We start from the raw sequence: 16,263 nt of genomic DNA, 5'->3' as shown, positions 1-16,263 counted from the left end.
ACTTTATTACAGATTACATGAGATCTTATACCCTTTGTCCCCTCACCAACACGGGGTGATGGGCTCATAACCATATATGGGCAGTCCGGATTTCGGCCTAAGACAGTGAAAATTATGTACATTTGAACATCTTGATATCTTGTTCCAGCGCTTCTGGGAAATCGGCCAAGTACATGCGTCCTTCATGTCTGGTTCGGTGGTTTTCTCTGAATTTCTAGAACATCTCTCAGCCTTCGAATATCTGATGTAAGGCGACATATAAGTTTTTTCTCTCATTTGGAATTGAATAAAACTTGCATATAGGTATAAAAGCATAAAAAACATATGGCAATTTATATATATACCCTCACATCTCCAATGGCCTGGGAGTGCTGTACGGTAGCAGGGAGTCCACGTAGTAATGGAGGAGCGCTGTGTGGTAACAGCAAGCCCACGTAGTAATGGAGGAGCTCTGTACGGTAACAGCGAGCCCACATACTTATGGAGGAGTGCTGTGCAGTAACGGCGAGCCCATGTACTAATAGAGAAGCGCTGTATGGTAGCAGGAAACCCACGTAGTAATGGAGGAGCGGTGTATGGTAGCAGGGGGCCCACATAGTAATGGCGGAGCGCTGTATGGTAGCAGGGAGCCCACGTACTAATAGAGGAGTGCTGTATGATAGCAGGAAACCCACGTAGTAATGATGGAGGAGCGCTGTGTGGTAACAGCAAGCCCACGTAGTAATGGAGGAGCTCTGTAGGGTAACGGCGAGCCCACATACTTATGGAGGAGTGCTGTGCAGTAATGGCGAGCCCACGTACTAATAGAGAAGCGCTGTATGGTAGCAGGGAGCCCACATAGTAATGGAGGAGCGCTGTACGGTAGCAGGGAGCCCACATAGCAATGGAGGAGCACTATACGGTAACAGCTAACCCACGTAGTAATGGAGGAGTGCTGTATGGTAGCAGGGAACCCACGTAGTAATGGAGGAGCGCTGTATGGTAGCAGGGAGCCCACATAGTAATGGAGGAGCACTATACGGTAACGGCTAACCCACGTAGTAATGGAGGAGTGCTGTATGGTAGCAGGGAACCCACGTAGTAATGGAGGAGCGCTGTATGGTAGCAGGGAGCCCACATAGTAATGGAGGAGCACTATACGGTAACGGCTAACCCACGTAGTAATGGAGGAGTGCTGTATGGTAGCAGGGAACCCACGTAGTAATGGAGGAGCGCTGTATGGTAGCAGGGAGCCCACATAGTAATGGAGGAGCACTATACGGTAACGGCTAACCCACGTATTAATGGAGGAGCGCTGTATGGTAGCAGGGAGCCCACGTAGTAATGGAGGAGCACTATACGGTAACGGCTAACCCACATATTAATGGAGTAGCGCTGTATGGTAGCAGGGAGCCCACGTAGTAATGGAGGAGCGCTGTGCGGTAACGGCAAGCCCAAGTAGTAATGGAGGAGCGCTGTACGGTAGCGGGAAGCCATGTAATAATGGAGCGCCGTGAGGTAGCAGGGAGCCCATGTAGTAATGGAGGAGCGCTGTGCGGTAATGGGGAGCTCACGTAGTGAGGGAGGAGTCCGTGTTAGAATATAGTAGTGCTGTATGGTAACAGGGGGATACTGCGTTATAACAGAGGAGCAATGTACGGTAATGGAGGAACCCATGATATAACAAAGGTGCAATATACAATAATGAGGGAGTCAGTGTTCTAACGGAGGAACACTGTACGGTAAGAGGGAACCTGTATTATAATAGAGGAGCAATGTATGGTAACAGGGAGCCCGCACTATAATAGAAGAGCGTTGTATGGTAATGGAGGAGCCCATATTATAACAGAGCGATGTATGGTAACGGGAACCTGTGTTACAGCAGTGGAACACTATATGGCAACGGGTAAGCCCGCATTATAACAGTGGAGCAGTGTATGGTAACAGAGGAGGCCGTGTTATAATGGACGAGTGCTGTACAGTAATGGGGAGCCCCGATAAAATGGAAGAGGGCTGTACACTAACAGACGTGCTCACGTTATAATGGATGAGCAGTGTCTGGTAACAGCGTCGTTCAGAAGATAAGAATCTGCCATGTTCTTTAGACGTTGGCTTTGTTGGGCTGGAGGATCGAGGTGCAGATTTCATATTTGTGGGGAGCCTTCCTCTTGTGCTCAGTGTAGCCCTCTGCTGGGATGAGTACAGCAACAGCTCCTTCCTCTGAGCCCAATCAGCTATTAAACCTCTGCACTATTCTCCGGAACAAGTTTACAGTGACGGTTAGTAAAATAAGGCCGCCCGCAGACAGCGACAGCTTTCACAACATTAGTTAGAAAGCCCAATTTTAGATATGCAATTAGAATTTTCTAAATAGAGGGGCGTCCGTCAATTACTATCTATTTCTGGAGGACCCCAGAGGTTCATGCATTTCACAAGAGGACTTGTAGGTTGTATTGGGCACTATGTAATACTTCATTTCTCCTTAAGGGGTGCTGCTTGGGTAGTGAACACTTGATGCCAGGTTCCCACAGAGCTGATTGCTGGGGTCCGAGGAACCAGAAAATACTTCGGATCTGCTTGTCGACCTTCCTGACAAAAATTGGCTAATAGAAGTAGAGAATTTAGTTTAAGGCGGCATCACCCAGCGTTCTTCAGGAAGTACAAAGCCATTTTTTTTACCCAAAGCCAGAAGTGGACTCATTAGGGACAAGAAATACGAGGGAAGGATGTCTACATCTACTTACCGCCTGGATCCACTTCTGGTATGGACTCAAAAATGTCATAAAAACACCAGGTTAAACTTCCCTTTTGGCAAACAAGTGATCCTGGCCAAAACTGTGGCTAATGCAAGTAAACATGGTGGAACTACAATGTGCATATGCCCTGGTCAGGTCATGGACGGTGGTGGTCTGCATGAGGCAACCCGTTTAATACCAGTCGGAAGCTTCACTCACATACAGCAATTTATAGTGGGTACTCACTCCTTTGACAGTTACCCTAGTGTAGGGGGCGGGGAGGAGGTATAAGACAAGGATTTAAAGACCTCCGGCCAACAGATTCCCCCCCCCGTCATGCTCCGCCAATCAGAATCTGGGCTAGGCATAACAGTCCTTTTACACGGGACGACTGTCTGGCATTTTCAGCGAGTGGAAGGCCTGTCCACCTCCATTCACAGTAAACAGGCCCATCATATTTAGCTTTTTTTTGCCTGCACGACAAACGAATTATCGTTGCTGCCGGCATTTATTCTGAGCGATAAGTTGAGAATCCCGCAAGAATCTGAATGATAATTGTGTAAAAGAGACCCGACACGGTGTATAGCATTTGCTCTGTGTGTTTATTGAAAGGTGGAGTTTTGAGATTCTCTCAGTGTGGCATTATCCACCTCCATGAACCAAACTGTACACAAAAACAAAACATGCAACACGTAAAACGGGCAAGTTTTAGTATAAAGCGCTTTGCGTTTATTGCAATTTGTAGGAAGGGAACCCCTCACCCAAAATAAGAGTGTAGACTAATCTGCGGGGAAATTTAGAAATTCAGCCCCCTGAATGGGAAACAAGCTGGAATTGAACTGCTCTAACCCTTCGTCTTCAGCTGTGGCAGCGAGATCTCAGTGCCCGCCGCTAGAAGCGGCAGTTCATTGGTGTGCTGACCTTCACATATTATATTTAAATCCTATAGGCAAAACCAATCAACAAAAGTGCAAATCAAACAAAAAACAGTCGTCCATAGAATCAAATTGACCCTTAAGAGGTATCCGCCGTCTCTTCCAGCGCTAGAGATGGGGATGCAGAAACACTGAACTACTATATGGGAAATATCAGTAAACCGCTCCCCTCTACAGCTCCCGCGGATGCCAACAATCCCTGCACTTCCCAAGAGGAGGCAATTTCTTCTAAGACGCCCGTCCACACTGTCTTCTACACCATCCATTTAATGTAGGGGGTTCGGAAGTGTGTCCCGGCTTTATCGCAGGTCTCCGGACTCAAACTTTAATGACTGTGGACAGCCTCTAACATAGTAAAATAAGTTTAATCCAAGCTCGGTTATATTCAGCAGAGTCCTGATCCAGTACTTATCACCTGTTCGCAGTGACACATTTGCTAACACTTTCTGCAGAACAGTCACAAGGAGACATCCCGTCATTCATCACTTGTGCTATAGCTTATAGAGCAGAGTCGTCTGTCAGATCTCCACCGTAGTCTCCACGTTACCTAGGAAATATATTAGTTATTTGGCGATAGGAGCAGCTGTCGTCTGCATTGGAGGATTGGCAGGGGTCCCATGCGGTGGACCCTTTGCCAATCTACTACTGATGACCTATTCTGACGATAGGCCATTTATAGTTTACAACTCTACCACCCCTTTAAATGTCACTGGAACAGGACAAGTTTAACTTGCAGATTGCAGGGGGCCAGCGTCAGGAAAAACGGCCTTATACATGACCCAGTTATCAGGCAAGAAACTCTGCTCGAATATTTGGCCATGTAAATTTGCTGGCGATCAGCTGACAAACGAACGAACGAACACTTATTTAAAGGTTGAACATTTCTTTTAAACGAGCATAAAAATTCATGCAGGTCGGCTGCACATCTTCACTGTGCGCCAGCCAACGATGGCTGTATGGGGACCAACAATATAAACTGTCATCGAACAATTAATGAGCGCCGACTGACACACTCATTGTCAGTCAGCACCCATTATCAAAAAGATGATGATCTGCTTATGGAAAAGGTAATTACGATGTTGACTGGCAGGGAAACGGCTGCATTAGAGGTCACTTGTCTAACATGGACCAATGATCGGTAAGAACATTTCTAGGAGCTTCCTTTTACTAGCAATCACTTTGAGAAAGTGCCATCGTTGGGTGATCACATTTCTTATACAGCACAAACGAAGGGGGGGGGGGGGAGCAATTAGCCTGCGTGAAGGTTCCGTAGATGTGCGGAGATCTTATTGGTCACCGTTGCGGTCAAATGTAGCCGTGTAATAAGATGCAGTCTAGAACATGGAGACCACTACATTATACCCCTTTATGCACATGGTCTTCCAATATCTATAAGTATGGCTCTAAGGCAGCCGCCCTTGTGCAGCCCCTACTAATGGCAGCATCAGTCAGTGCTTATACTCTATTTAACATTAAAGGGGTTGTCCCGCGATAGCAAGTGGGGTTAAGCACTTCTGTATGGCCATATTAATGCACTTTGTAATGTACATCGTGCATTAAATATTGGCCATACAGAAGTTATACACTTACCCCTCCGGTGCTGGCATCCCCGTCTCCATGGCGCCGACCAAAGCCGCCTTGCCCCTGGATTAGACGCGCTTGCACTGAAGGGGCCGCTCTGGCGTCCTCGCGCCACACAGGTCTTCTGCGCATGCGCAGAAGACCTCTGCGGCGCGAGCACGCCGGAGCCAGACAGAAGAGGGCACACTGCGCAGGCGCGTCTAATCCAGGGAGAAGGCGACTTTGGTCGGCGCCATGGAGACGGGGACGCCAACACCCGAGGGGTAAGTGTATAACTTCTGTATGGCCAATATTTAATGCACGATGTATATTACAAAGTGCATTAATATTGCCATACAGAAGTGCTTAACACCACTTGCTATCGCGGGACAACCCCTTCAAGGCCATCTTCGTAATAATTGGGTGCTGCAAGGAGTTGGACTCCCCCGACAGATGATAAGTCCAAAGATCTCATGGATGCTACATCGGTGCTCTGCTTATGTACGATGCCCATAGCAGCCTACCAGAACCCAGCTTTCCCAATGTAGACATTTCACCGCTTCTTATCCACAACGGCCCTTTGTGTCCAGTCCTGGATACCACATTGCACCTTCACAAGCCTCATCAGCTGAGATTTCAGGTCAGGACTCCCTTTAAATGAGTGTTAAAACGTATAGCTATACGTTATACAGTAGAGAAGCTGTCCAGAGCAACGTCAGCGAGACTCTCTGCCTCAGATCTTCCAATACTAGAGCCTTATGCGGGGGCGTCTGCAGTAAGAAAGATCTGTCCACCTCCCCGCAGGAAACGAATTAAATAATGAAGGGGGTGATACGGTCCCTGTAGTGCACATGTCTAGAACCTGCTATCTGATGCCTTCAACAATGAACAAAACTGCCGAGACTTCAATTGTAACGTGCAAGTTGCCGCAGAGGGGCCGACGCGCATATTATACACAAAGTGGTAAAGAGGAATATTTTGGTAAAACTAGGGAGACGACCATAAATGAAGATGACACCGGCGAGTCACGTGCAGCCACAGTGGAAGTCTGTGTCCTGCAAGGAGGTCAGGCTGCGCCCGATGCACACGACGTGGTACCAGGAGTCGCAGCGGTCACACTGCACCCAGCTGACTGTGTCTTCCTGTGGGAGGCAGCAAGCACGCCAGGCGCACGGTTCTGCGCTGGAGACTGTTTGGGACACAACCAGCGGAGGAGCCGGGGTCTTTCTTGGACGACCACGAGGTTTCCTGTAAAAAGAACCAAAGAGACAAATAAGTCATCAGCTACACAGATCCTATCACGCTACAGCAGGGCAGGGGGATGGGGAAAGGCGGTGTGCTCAACGAAGAACATGAACAACTTACAAGCAGCCCAAATATACAGTTATTTGTATACAGCTCCTATACAGACTGCAGTATGTGACCATGAAGACACAACACTTCTAGATCTACCAATCCTGTCTAGGCAGCGGACAAAAAGATGGAACTACCATATGAAATGAGTGGGGGATTTAATAATTAGCACTGAGCCTCCCTTTTGACTCCTGCTTGGCTGAGAGCTTTCCTGCCAAATTTGTGTTTACTTCACCTCTTGCCCGGCTCTGGGTGGTTTTGGGAGCCGGCTGGTAACAGCAGCTGAGTGGCTCAAACCCCTGACCAATGGAACCTTGTTGCTGGAGCAGATGTTCACTTCTGTCCGGTAGCATCTATGTCATATTACCTCCACTTAAAAATCAAGGTGTTTCTATATTTTTGCCCACTTACAATGCACCAGACTTACCACAGCAGTTCATGTAGGATAAGTTTGGCACCTCTTCAAACACTCCTCCAACTTTATACCACCAATTTAGTTGTTACCTTTAGGCCCCACCTCTTTCCAAGTAAGCTACCCCTGCTTGTCAAGCAAGGCACAGAAAGTCTCCAATACACATCAATGTGGTGCATGGCCTGCACACCCATTTTGGTGCAAACTAAGCCAGAAACTGGTGCATCTCTCTTAGTAAATCTGCCCCACTGCGTACGTACGCTCCCTCGCTGCAGGCATAAGTCACAGGAATAGAACAGTGGGAAGTCAGGAGCACTGACGTGCGTGTGAAGGTCGGACTCCATAGAGGTCTGTCCAGCTGGCGATGCGTCTAGTGATGCCATTACCGCCTCATGCACACAGGAGCCGTACGAAGACTTATAAAGCCAGGTTCCAGCCATTTTTAAAGCATAGATCTTGCCTCAAAATCCACACATTTTTCCTGTGAAATTTCACCTTCAACCGCGGATCGGTACGAGAATTTAGCTATTATCATTGGGCAAATCCAAAAGGACTGAATCCATGTATGGATTTCACGGCAAGCGTCGTCAATTTTCTTGTCAAGGAAAATAATCTGCTCCGTATAGACTACAGCGTGGAGTTACACTAGAAGTAACGAGGTGTGGATCTGATGCGAATTCACACGGACCGCTTCAAACCTGCAGCAAGAATCCACGTGAATGCAACTCAAGTATAAGACGGTGTGATATCAGGAGACATTACTGGGGACCCCCAGCATTCCCCGCTTGTTCAGGGTCTGCACAGCGCTTGTCTTAGTAGTCTGGAACAACTAATGCTCAACTACATGTAATGAGATCTTTAAAAGGGTCTCTGACAAGCTTGCTGACTGTGTTCAACAAGCCTGATCATCAGTCCCATCTGGCAGGGTACAGAACCGCAGTCTTCACAAACTACTGTACCAGCTCTGTCAGGCGCCATATGTAGAGATCTTCTCCCCTAGAAGCGCCATTTCCTTATACCTCTGCACGTGGGCTCCAACGGATCGTACCAGACCTGCACTAAAACCCCTGTACGACACTGGACACCACAAAATCTACAACAGTCATCACACGCTTTTATTACAGCTGTAGAGAATGGCGCAGTGATACAGACGTCTGCATGCGCCCTACCTCTGGATTAGTCAACATGGTGTAGAATCACAGCACACTATAGAATATGAACCCCCTCACCTGCCCATCTCCAGCTGCTGCTGTGCCAACTTCTTCTCGTCTTCCTTCTGCCTTCCCTGCTTTCTTTTTCGCTTTCCCTCATCTTCTTCTATCAGCCCGTCTTCCTCATCTTCGTCCAACTCACAGAGGACCTTGTGCTGCGCTTTTCTGCGACTGCTCCTCCTTTCCAGACCAGTACGGGATGGCAGCGGCAGGTCGGGAGTAGGAGGCTTGGCCAACTCAACTGTTCCTCCGATGAGTCCGCCGCTGTGCATCCGCTCACGCTTCATCTTACTGATGCTTCCAATGGAGTTGAGGATGACCGTGGCGCCAGTTGTGTAGTGCGGAGAGGTTCCTCGCTCCCCTCCTAATCTTTGCGTTCCTAGTACAGGCGTGAAACCAGGGAACGTGGTCCGAGCACGTGGTGATGTGATGGCGCAGAAGTCCAGAGGACGCACACGAACCCGCTGGAAAAGGAAGTACATGTCGGGAGATGCAGAAGGCGAGGTCGGGGAAGAAGGCCCCTCCTCCTGGAAGCGAAGAAGGTCTCCATCCGACAACTCTACTCTCTGACCATGCTGGAGCTGAACCTCGTTGATGGAAATACCTGGTACGAAAACAGGGAAAGTTACATATGTAAATTCTCAGTAGTGAAATCGAACCTCCCCCACAGATTGCCAGACATGCTCCTCCAAGGCCACCTCCACACAGCTATCCAACCCCTGCAGATCACCAGGCATGTTCCTCTAAGACCACCTTCACACATCTATCCAACTCCCGGACATTCCCGAGGCCACAACCACCTACATTCAATCCTCAGATGCGCTACTCTAAGGCCAAGTCCACCTCCACACCCATGAATGCAAACACATCTAAGATTAAAAACTAAGTTGCAGACCCCACAGGGTTTGCAGATTTGATGTCCATGTTTGGGGTGTACAACGGGATATCTGTCATAAACGTTAAATATGTCCATAGCGTTCCACTGTCAGACAGAGGTCAAGAGAGTGTCTAGTATAACAGTCTGGTAGGTGGCGCTATTCTTTCCCGTGGAGCTCAGTTAGACATGTTATAGAGGACCTGTCACGGGACAGAATCAGCTCAGCAACTGATGCACCTCTGACTCTCTCCCTGCATTTTTCCATACTCTCCTCTATTTCGCTTGGGCAGCTCTTCTTAGATCCAGCATTAAGTGCTGTAAATGTGTGGTGTGGCTGTTCTCCCTCACTGTCAATCCAGTCATAATGGGTGATGCTGGACATAGTGGTTGCGACCGCCCATTCGACACATGTACAGTGCCAGAACATAAATCTAAAAGCCTGTGCCTCTGCACCCCCATCCTCCCAACCCCTCCTCCAGCACTCCCTTCTCTGTCCTCCTCCAGCCCTCACACCACCCTGTTCTTCTCCTTGCCCCCCTAGCACTCACCCCCCCCCCCCCCGTCCTCTCCACTCCTCCAGCACTCATGCCACTGTCCTCCTCAACCCTCCAGCACCCGGTCGTCGTCCTCACCCCCTATCCTCCACCCTATAGCACTCACCCACCCCTCCAATGCTCACATCACCCTGTCCTCCCCACCCCTCCTTGCTTCCCTCCAGCACCCACATCCACAGTCCTCCGCGCCCCTCTAGCACTCAACCCCACTTCCAATGCTCACATCACCCTGTCCTCCCCACTCCTCATCCTCTGTCCTCCTCGCTTCCCTTCAGCACCCACATCCACACTGTCCTCCACACCCCTCTAGCATTCACCCCTCCTGTCCTCCTTGCCTCTCAAACACTCACACTACGCAGTCATCCTCCTTGCCTCCCCTTTCCTCGCTGCCCTCCAGCGCTCGCGCCCACCTGTCCTCCTCAATCCTCTAGCAGTTACTCCCGTCCTCCTCGCTCCCCTCCAGCACTCACGCCCACCCGTCCTCAATCCTCTAGCAGTTACCGCCGTCCTCCTCAATCCTCTAGCAGTAACCGCCGTCCTCCTCAATCCTCTAGCAGTTACCGCCGTCCTCCTCAATCCTCTAGCAGTTACCGCCGTCCTCCTCTAGCAGTTACCGCCGTCCTCCTCTCCTCCTTTCCCCCCCATCCTCTTCGCCACTGTCCCCCCCCCAACCATTTAGCACTCACAGTACCCTGTCCTCCCCACACCTCTACCATTCACCCCCTCTGTCCTCCTTGCTTCTCCAATGCTCACACCACCCAATCCTCCTCCTCACACTGCCCTCCCCACCCCTCTAGCACTTACCCCGTCCTCCTTGCTCCCCTTTAGCGTTCACTTACCTGTCCTCCTTGCCACCCTTTTAGCACTCACCCCCATGTTCTCCTCACACCATCCAGCATTCATCCCCCTGTCCTCGTCCCCCGCGTCCTCCCAGCACCCCTCCAGCACTCGTCCCCCGCACCCCTCCAGCACTCGTCCCCCCCGCACCCCTCCAGCACTCGTCCCCCCCGCACCCCTCCAGCACTCGTCCCCCGCGTCCTCCCTGCACCCCTCCAGCACTCGTCCCCCGCACCCCTCCAGCACTCGTCCCCCCCGCACCCCTCCAGCACTCGTCCCCCCCGCACCCCTCCAGCACTCGTCCCCCGTGTCCTCCCCGCACCCCTCCAGCACTCGTCCCCCGTGTCCTCCCCGCACCCCTCCAGCACTCGTCCCCCGTGTCCTCCCGGCACCCCTCCAGCACTCGTCCCCCGTGTCCTCCCCGCACCCTTCCAGCACTCGTCCCCCCCGCACCCTTCCAGCACTCGTCCCCCCCGCACCCTTCCAGCACTCGTCCCCCCCCCGCACCCTTCCAGCACTCGTCCCCCCCCCCGCACCCTTCCAGCACTCGTCCCCCCCCCCGCACCCTTCCAGCACTCGTCCCCCCCCTTCCAGCACTCGTCCCCCCCCCCCCGCACCCTTCCAGCACTCGCCCCCCCCCACACCCTTCCAGCACTCGTCCCCCCCGCACCCTTCCAGCACTCGTCCCCCCCCGCACCCTTCCAGCACTCGTCCCCACCCTTCCAGCACTCGTCCCCCCCCCCGCAACCTTCCAGCACTCGTCCCCCCCGCACCCTTCCAGCACTCGTCCCCCCCGCACCCTTCCAGCACTCGTCCCCCCCCCGCACCCTTCCAGCACTCGTCCCCCCCCGCACCCTTCCAGCACTCGTCCCCCCCCGCACCCTTCCAGCACTCGTCCCCCCCGCACCCTTCCAGCACTCGCTCCCCCCCGCACCCTTCCAGCACTCGTCCCCCCCCGCACCCTTCCAGCACTCGTCCCCCCCCCGCACCCTTCCAGCACTCGTCCCCCCCCGCACCCTTCCAGCACTCGTCCCCCCCCCGCACCCTTCCCCGCCCCCCCAACGCACCCTTCCAGCACTCGTCCCCCCCCGCACCCTTCCAGCACTCGTCCCCCCCGCACCCTTTCAGCACTCGTCCCCCCCGCACCCTTTCAGCACTCGTCCCCCCCCCCCCGCACCCGTCCCCCCCCCCCCGCACCCTTCCAGCACTCGTCCCCCCCCCCCCGCACCCTTCCAGCACTCGTCCCCCCCCCCCACACCCTTCCAGCACTCGTCCCCCCCCCACACCCTTCCAGCACTCGTCCCCCCCCCCACACCCTTCCAGCACTCGTCCCCCCCCCCCACACCCTTCCAGCACTCGTCCCCCCCCCACACCCTTCCAGCACTCGTCCCCCCCCCCGCACCCTTCCAGCACTCGTCCCCCCCCGCACCCTTCCAGCACTCGTCCCCCCCCGCACCCTTCCAGCACTCGTCCCCCCCCGCACCCTTCCAGCACTCGTCCCCCCCCGCACCCTTCCAGCACTCGTCCCCCCCCGCACCCTTCCAGCACTCGTCCCCCCCGCACCCTTCCAGCACTCGTCCCCCCCGCACCCTTCCAGCACTCGTCCCCCCCGCACCCTTCTAGCACTCGTCCCCCCGTGTCCGCACCCTTCCAGCACTCATCCCCCGTCCTCCTCACCATCCCTTTAGCACTCATCCCGTCCTCTTCGCCCCCGTTCTACCCACCCCTCATCCCTCTGTCCTCCTTGCACCTCTTCAGCACTCATCCCCGTCCTCCTCCCACCCCTCTAGCACTCATACCACCGTTCTCCTCACCATCCATTTAGCACCCATTCCGTCCTCTTCACCCCTCCAGCACTCATCTCTGTCCTCCTTGCACCCCTCCAGCACTCATCCCTGTCCTCCTTGCACCCCTCCAGCACTCATCCCCCCGTCCTCCTTGCACCCCTCCAGCACTCATCCCCCCGTCCTCCTTGCACCCCTCCAGCACTCATCCCCCCGTCCTCCTTGCACCCCTCCAGCACTCATCCCCCCGTCCTCCTTGCACCCCTCCAGCACTCATCCCCCCGTCCTCCTTGCACCCCTCCAGCACTCATCCCCCCGTCCTCCTTGCACCCCTCCAGCACTCATCCCCCCGTCCTCCTTGCACCCCTCCAGCACTCATCCCCCCGTCCTCCTTGCACCCCTCCAGCACTCATCCCCCCGTCCTCCTTGCACCCCTCCAGCACTCATCCCCCCGTCCTCCTTGCACCCCTCCAGCACTCATCCCCCCGTCCTCCTTGCCACCCCTTTAGCACTCATCCCCCCGTCCTCCTTGCCACCCCTTTAGCACTCATCCCCCCGTCCTCCTTGCCACCCCTTTAGCACTCATCCCCCCGTCCTCCTTGCCACCCCTTTAGCACTCATCCCCCCGTCCTCCTTGCCACCCCTTTAGCACTCATCCCCCCGTCCTCCTTGCCACCCCTTTAGCACTCATCCCCCCGTCCTCCTTGCCACCCCTTTAGCACTCATCCCCCCGTCCTCCTTGCCACCCCTTTAGCACTCATCCCCCCGTCCTCCTTGCCACCCCTTTAGCACTCATCCCCCCGTCCTCCTTGCCACCCCTTTAGCACTCATCCCCCCGTCCTCCTTGCCACCCCTTTAGCACTCATCCCCCCGTCCTCCTTGCCACCCCTTTAGCACTCATCCCCCCGTCCTCCTTGCCACCCCTTTAGCACTCATCCCCCCGTCCTCCTTGCCACCCCTTTAGCACTCATCCCCCCGTCCTCCTTGCCACCCCTTTAGCACTCATCCCCCCGTTCTCCTTGCCACCCCTTTAGCACTCATCCCCCCGTTCTCCTTGCCACCCCTTTAGCACTCATCCCCCCGTTCTCCTTGCCACCCCTTTAGCACTCACCCCCCCGTTCTCCTTGCCACCCCTTTAGCACTCACCCCCATGTTCGCTTTGCATCCCTGCAGCACTCATCCCCGTCCTCCTTGCCCCCGACCTACCCACCCCTCCAGCACTCACCCCCCCATCCTCCTTGCCACACCCCCCGCCCTCCCCCAACCCTCTAGCCCCCATCTTCCCCCCCAACCCTCTAGCCCTCCCCCCGTCTTCCCCCCCAACCCTCTAGCCCTTCCCCCCCGTCTTCCCCCCCAACCCTCTAGCCCTTCCCCCCCAACCCTCTAGCCCTTCCCCCCCGTCTTCCCCCCCAACCCTCTAGCCCTTCCCCCCCGTCTTCCCCCCCAACCCTCTAGCCCTTCCCCCCCCGTCTTCCCCCCCAACCCTCTAGCCCTTCCCCCCCAACCCTCTAGCCCTTCCCCCCCCGTCTTCCCCCCCAACCCTCTAGCCCTTCCCCCCCCGTCTTCCCCCCCAACCCTCTAGCCCTTCCCCCCCCGTCTTCCCCCCCAACCCTCTAGCCCTTCCCCCCCCGTCTTCCCCCCCAACCCTCTAGCCCTTCCCCCCCAACCCTCTAGCCCTTCCCCCCCAACCCTCTAGCCCTTCCCCCCCAACCCTCTAGCCCTTCCCCCCCAACCCTCTAGCCCTTCCCCCCCGTCTTCCCCCCCAACCCTCTAGCCCTTCCCCCCCGTCTTCCCCCCCAACCCTCTAGCCCTTCCCCCCCGTCTTCCCCCCCAACCCTCTAGCCCTTCCCCCCCAACCCTCTAGCCCTTCCCCCCCGTCTTCCCCCCCAACCCTCTAGCCCTTCCCCCCCGTCTTCCCCCCCAACCCTCTAGCCCTTCCCCCCCGTCTTCCCCCCCAACCCTCTAGCCCTTCCCCCCGTCTTCCCCCCCAACCCTCTAGCCCTTCCCCCCCAACCCTCTAGCCCTTCCCCCCTCCTCCCCCCCACCCCGTTTCCCCCCCAACCCTCTAGCCCTTCCCCCCCAACCCTCTAGCCCTTCCCCCCTCCTCCCCCCCACCCCGTTTCCCCCCCAACCCTCTAGCCCCCACCCCGTCCTCCCCCCCAACCCTCCCGTCTTCCCCCTCAACCCTCTAGCCCTCCCCCCGTCCACCAGCCCCCCCCTCAACCCTCTAGCCCTCCCCCCGTCCACCAGCCCCCCCTCAACCCTCCCCCCGTCTTCCCCCCCAACCCTCTAGCCCTTCCCCCCGTCTTCCCCCCCAACCCTCTAGCCTTCCCCCCGTCCACCAGCCCCCCCCTCAACCCTCTAGCCCTCCCCCCGTCCACCAGCCCCCCCCCCTCAACCCTCTAGCCCTCCCCCCGTCCACCAGCCCCCCCCCTCAACCCTCTAGCCCTCCCCCCGTCCACCAGCCCCCCCCCTCAACCCTCTAGCCCTCCCCCCGTCTTCCCCCCCAACCCTCTAGCCCTCACCCCTTCCTCCCCCCTAGCCCTCACCCCCAACCGTGGCTTGGAGAACGGGGAGTCAGTGCTGGTTTCGCCATCTGCAGACTGAAATAAATGCCTTCAGAGGAGCCCTTTATTAAAGGGGTATTCTGAGCATTTAACCCCTTGCAGTACTGCTGGGCTGTCCTTAGGGTAGGTCATCCGTCGGTGATCACCTGACCTCGGCCCCGCCCCCCCATCCCCCACTCCACTCACTGCAGAGGCGGTTGGAGTCGGTGAAGGAGTCATTAACACTGAAATCAGTTGGAGCAGTCAACATCAGTCCCGCTGCAGCAAGTGCTGAGACCGGGTGATCACTGGCGACCCCAAGCAGCTGACCCCCACCCATCAACTCCCTATGACCTACCCTGAGGCCGGCTCATCAGTACTGCTAGGGGTTACACAGATTACCCCTTTAAGGCGGTATCACATGGTGCTCTTTTACCAGCTTTTCTTGCAGAACTGCGTAGTTATATAAGTTTCAGTATTTGCCACAGATCATGGAAAACCGCAGCACCGTGTGAATACAGCCGGGGGCGCTGCATGTTCTAGAGGACGAGCCACACCGCTGCGGGCGTAAATGGACATAGAATCCTCCAGAAGCGCCATTCTGCGCCCGCGGCATCTACAGGGCACCATTTACTTTTTCTGCAATAGTCGTGGCGCCAGTATGCAGCACAACGGTCTGGCCCTCAGGGGCCGTCAGTCCTACAGAGGTCCCTAGAAATAAGAGACGGACAGACAGAGATAGTCACCGCAGGCGGAGCAGCTCTCCAGGGTCACCCGCCAGTCTCCGCTCAGCTCGCGCTCGGCGTCGATCTCCGCATGGACCTCAGGTTTCCCAGGCAGAGGAACGTCACAGACATCTTGTCGCGCTCCGAGCCGGTAGATGCAGCGCGAGGAGTCCGGTAGGAAGGTGTAGAGGTCCTGGGCGCTCTGCGCGGCGGAGGTCTGGATCGCCTCAAGGTCAGAGCCCATACGAAGCAGCTGGAAGCAGGGCTGCACCAGGGACACGTCAGGCCCCACCATGGCGGCAACGATGGCGACCGTCTGACCGGATAAGGGCCCCACGATTACAATCTACAGCGATGACCTTTCACCTCACACCCCAAGATCATAACCAGATAAAATGGCTGATAGGAACCTACAACATTGGGGCCCCCCAGATCAAGCTGACCCCCAATATACAAAATGGGCGTGGCCTCCACTTCTGCTGACGTCAGCTTATCTACTTCCCCCAGGTAATAAACCGGCACTCTGTACAATGCCCGGCTGTGCACAGCAGGGGGAGGGGATACCGGCCGTGACGTCACCGAGCTCCCGGGATCACCGCGGCTGCCGCTCACTGCGCCGGGAGGACGGCGGGAAAATCGCAGGACGGAAGCGCGCCTTTGAAATTTGGCGCGTTTTCCCAGCGTGTGACACGCCCACAGCCTGTAACCACGCCTGCCGCCACCTGCTCGTAGCGTCTCCTTTGCTCAAGAAGCCA

At 55.6% G+C, this 16,263-nt stretch overlaps 1 protein-coding gene across 1 annotated transcript; it reads right to left on the bottom strand.

Moving 5' to 3' along the window:
- Nucleotides 1-5,553: 5,553 nt before the first annotated feature.
- TCF19 (transcription factor 19) lies at nucleotides 5,554-16,166 on the bottom strand. Its single transcript, XM_066581599.1, has 3 exons — nucleotides 15,530-16,166; nucleotides 8,204-8,789; nucleotides 5,554-6,457 (listed from the first exon to the last, which is right to left on the bottom strand). Exons 1-3 carry the CDS (start codon nucleotides 15,801-15,803, stop codon nucleotides 6,235-6,237), a joined length of 1,083 nt encoding a protein of 360 aa, XP_066437696.1. The 5' UTR covers nucleotides 15,804-16,166; the 3' UTR covers nucleotides 5,554-6,234.
- Nucleotides 16,167-16,263: the final 97 nt, after the last annotated feature.

Source organism: Eleutherodactylus coqui, chromosome 10 (assembly GCF_035609145.1).
Source record: "Eleutherodactylus coqui strain aEleCoq1 chromosome 10, aEleCoq1.hap1, whole genome shotgun sequence".
Classification (NCBI taxonomy): Eukaryota; Metazoa; Chordata; class Amphibia; order Anura; family Eleutherodactylidae; genus Eleutherodactylus; species Eleutherodactylus coqui.
The sequence above is the reverse complement of the archived record's forward strand: the minus strand, read 5'-3'. Positions and strand labels throughout refer to the sequence as shown.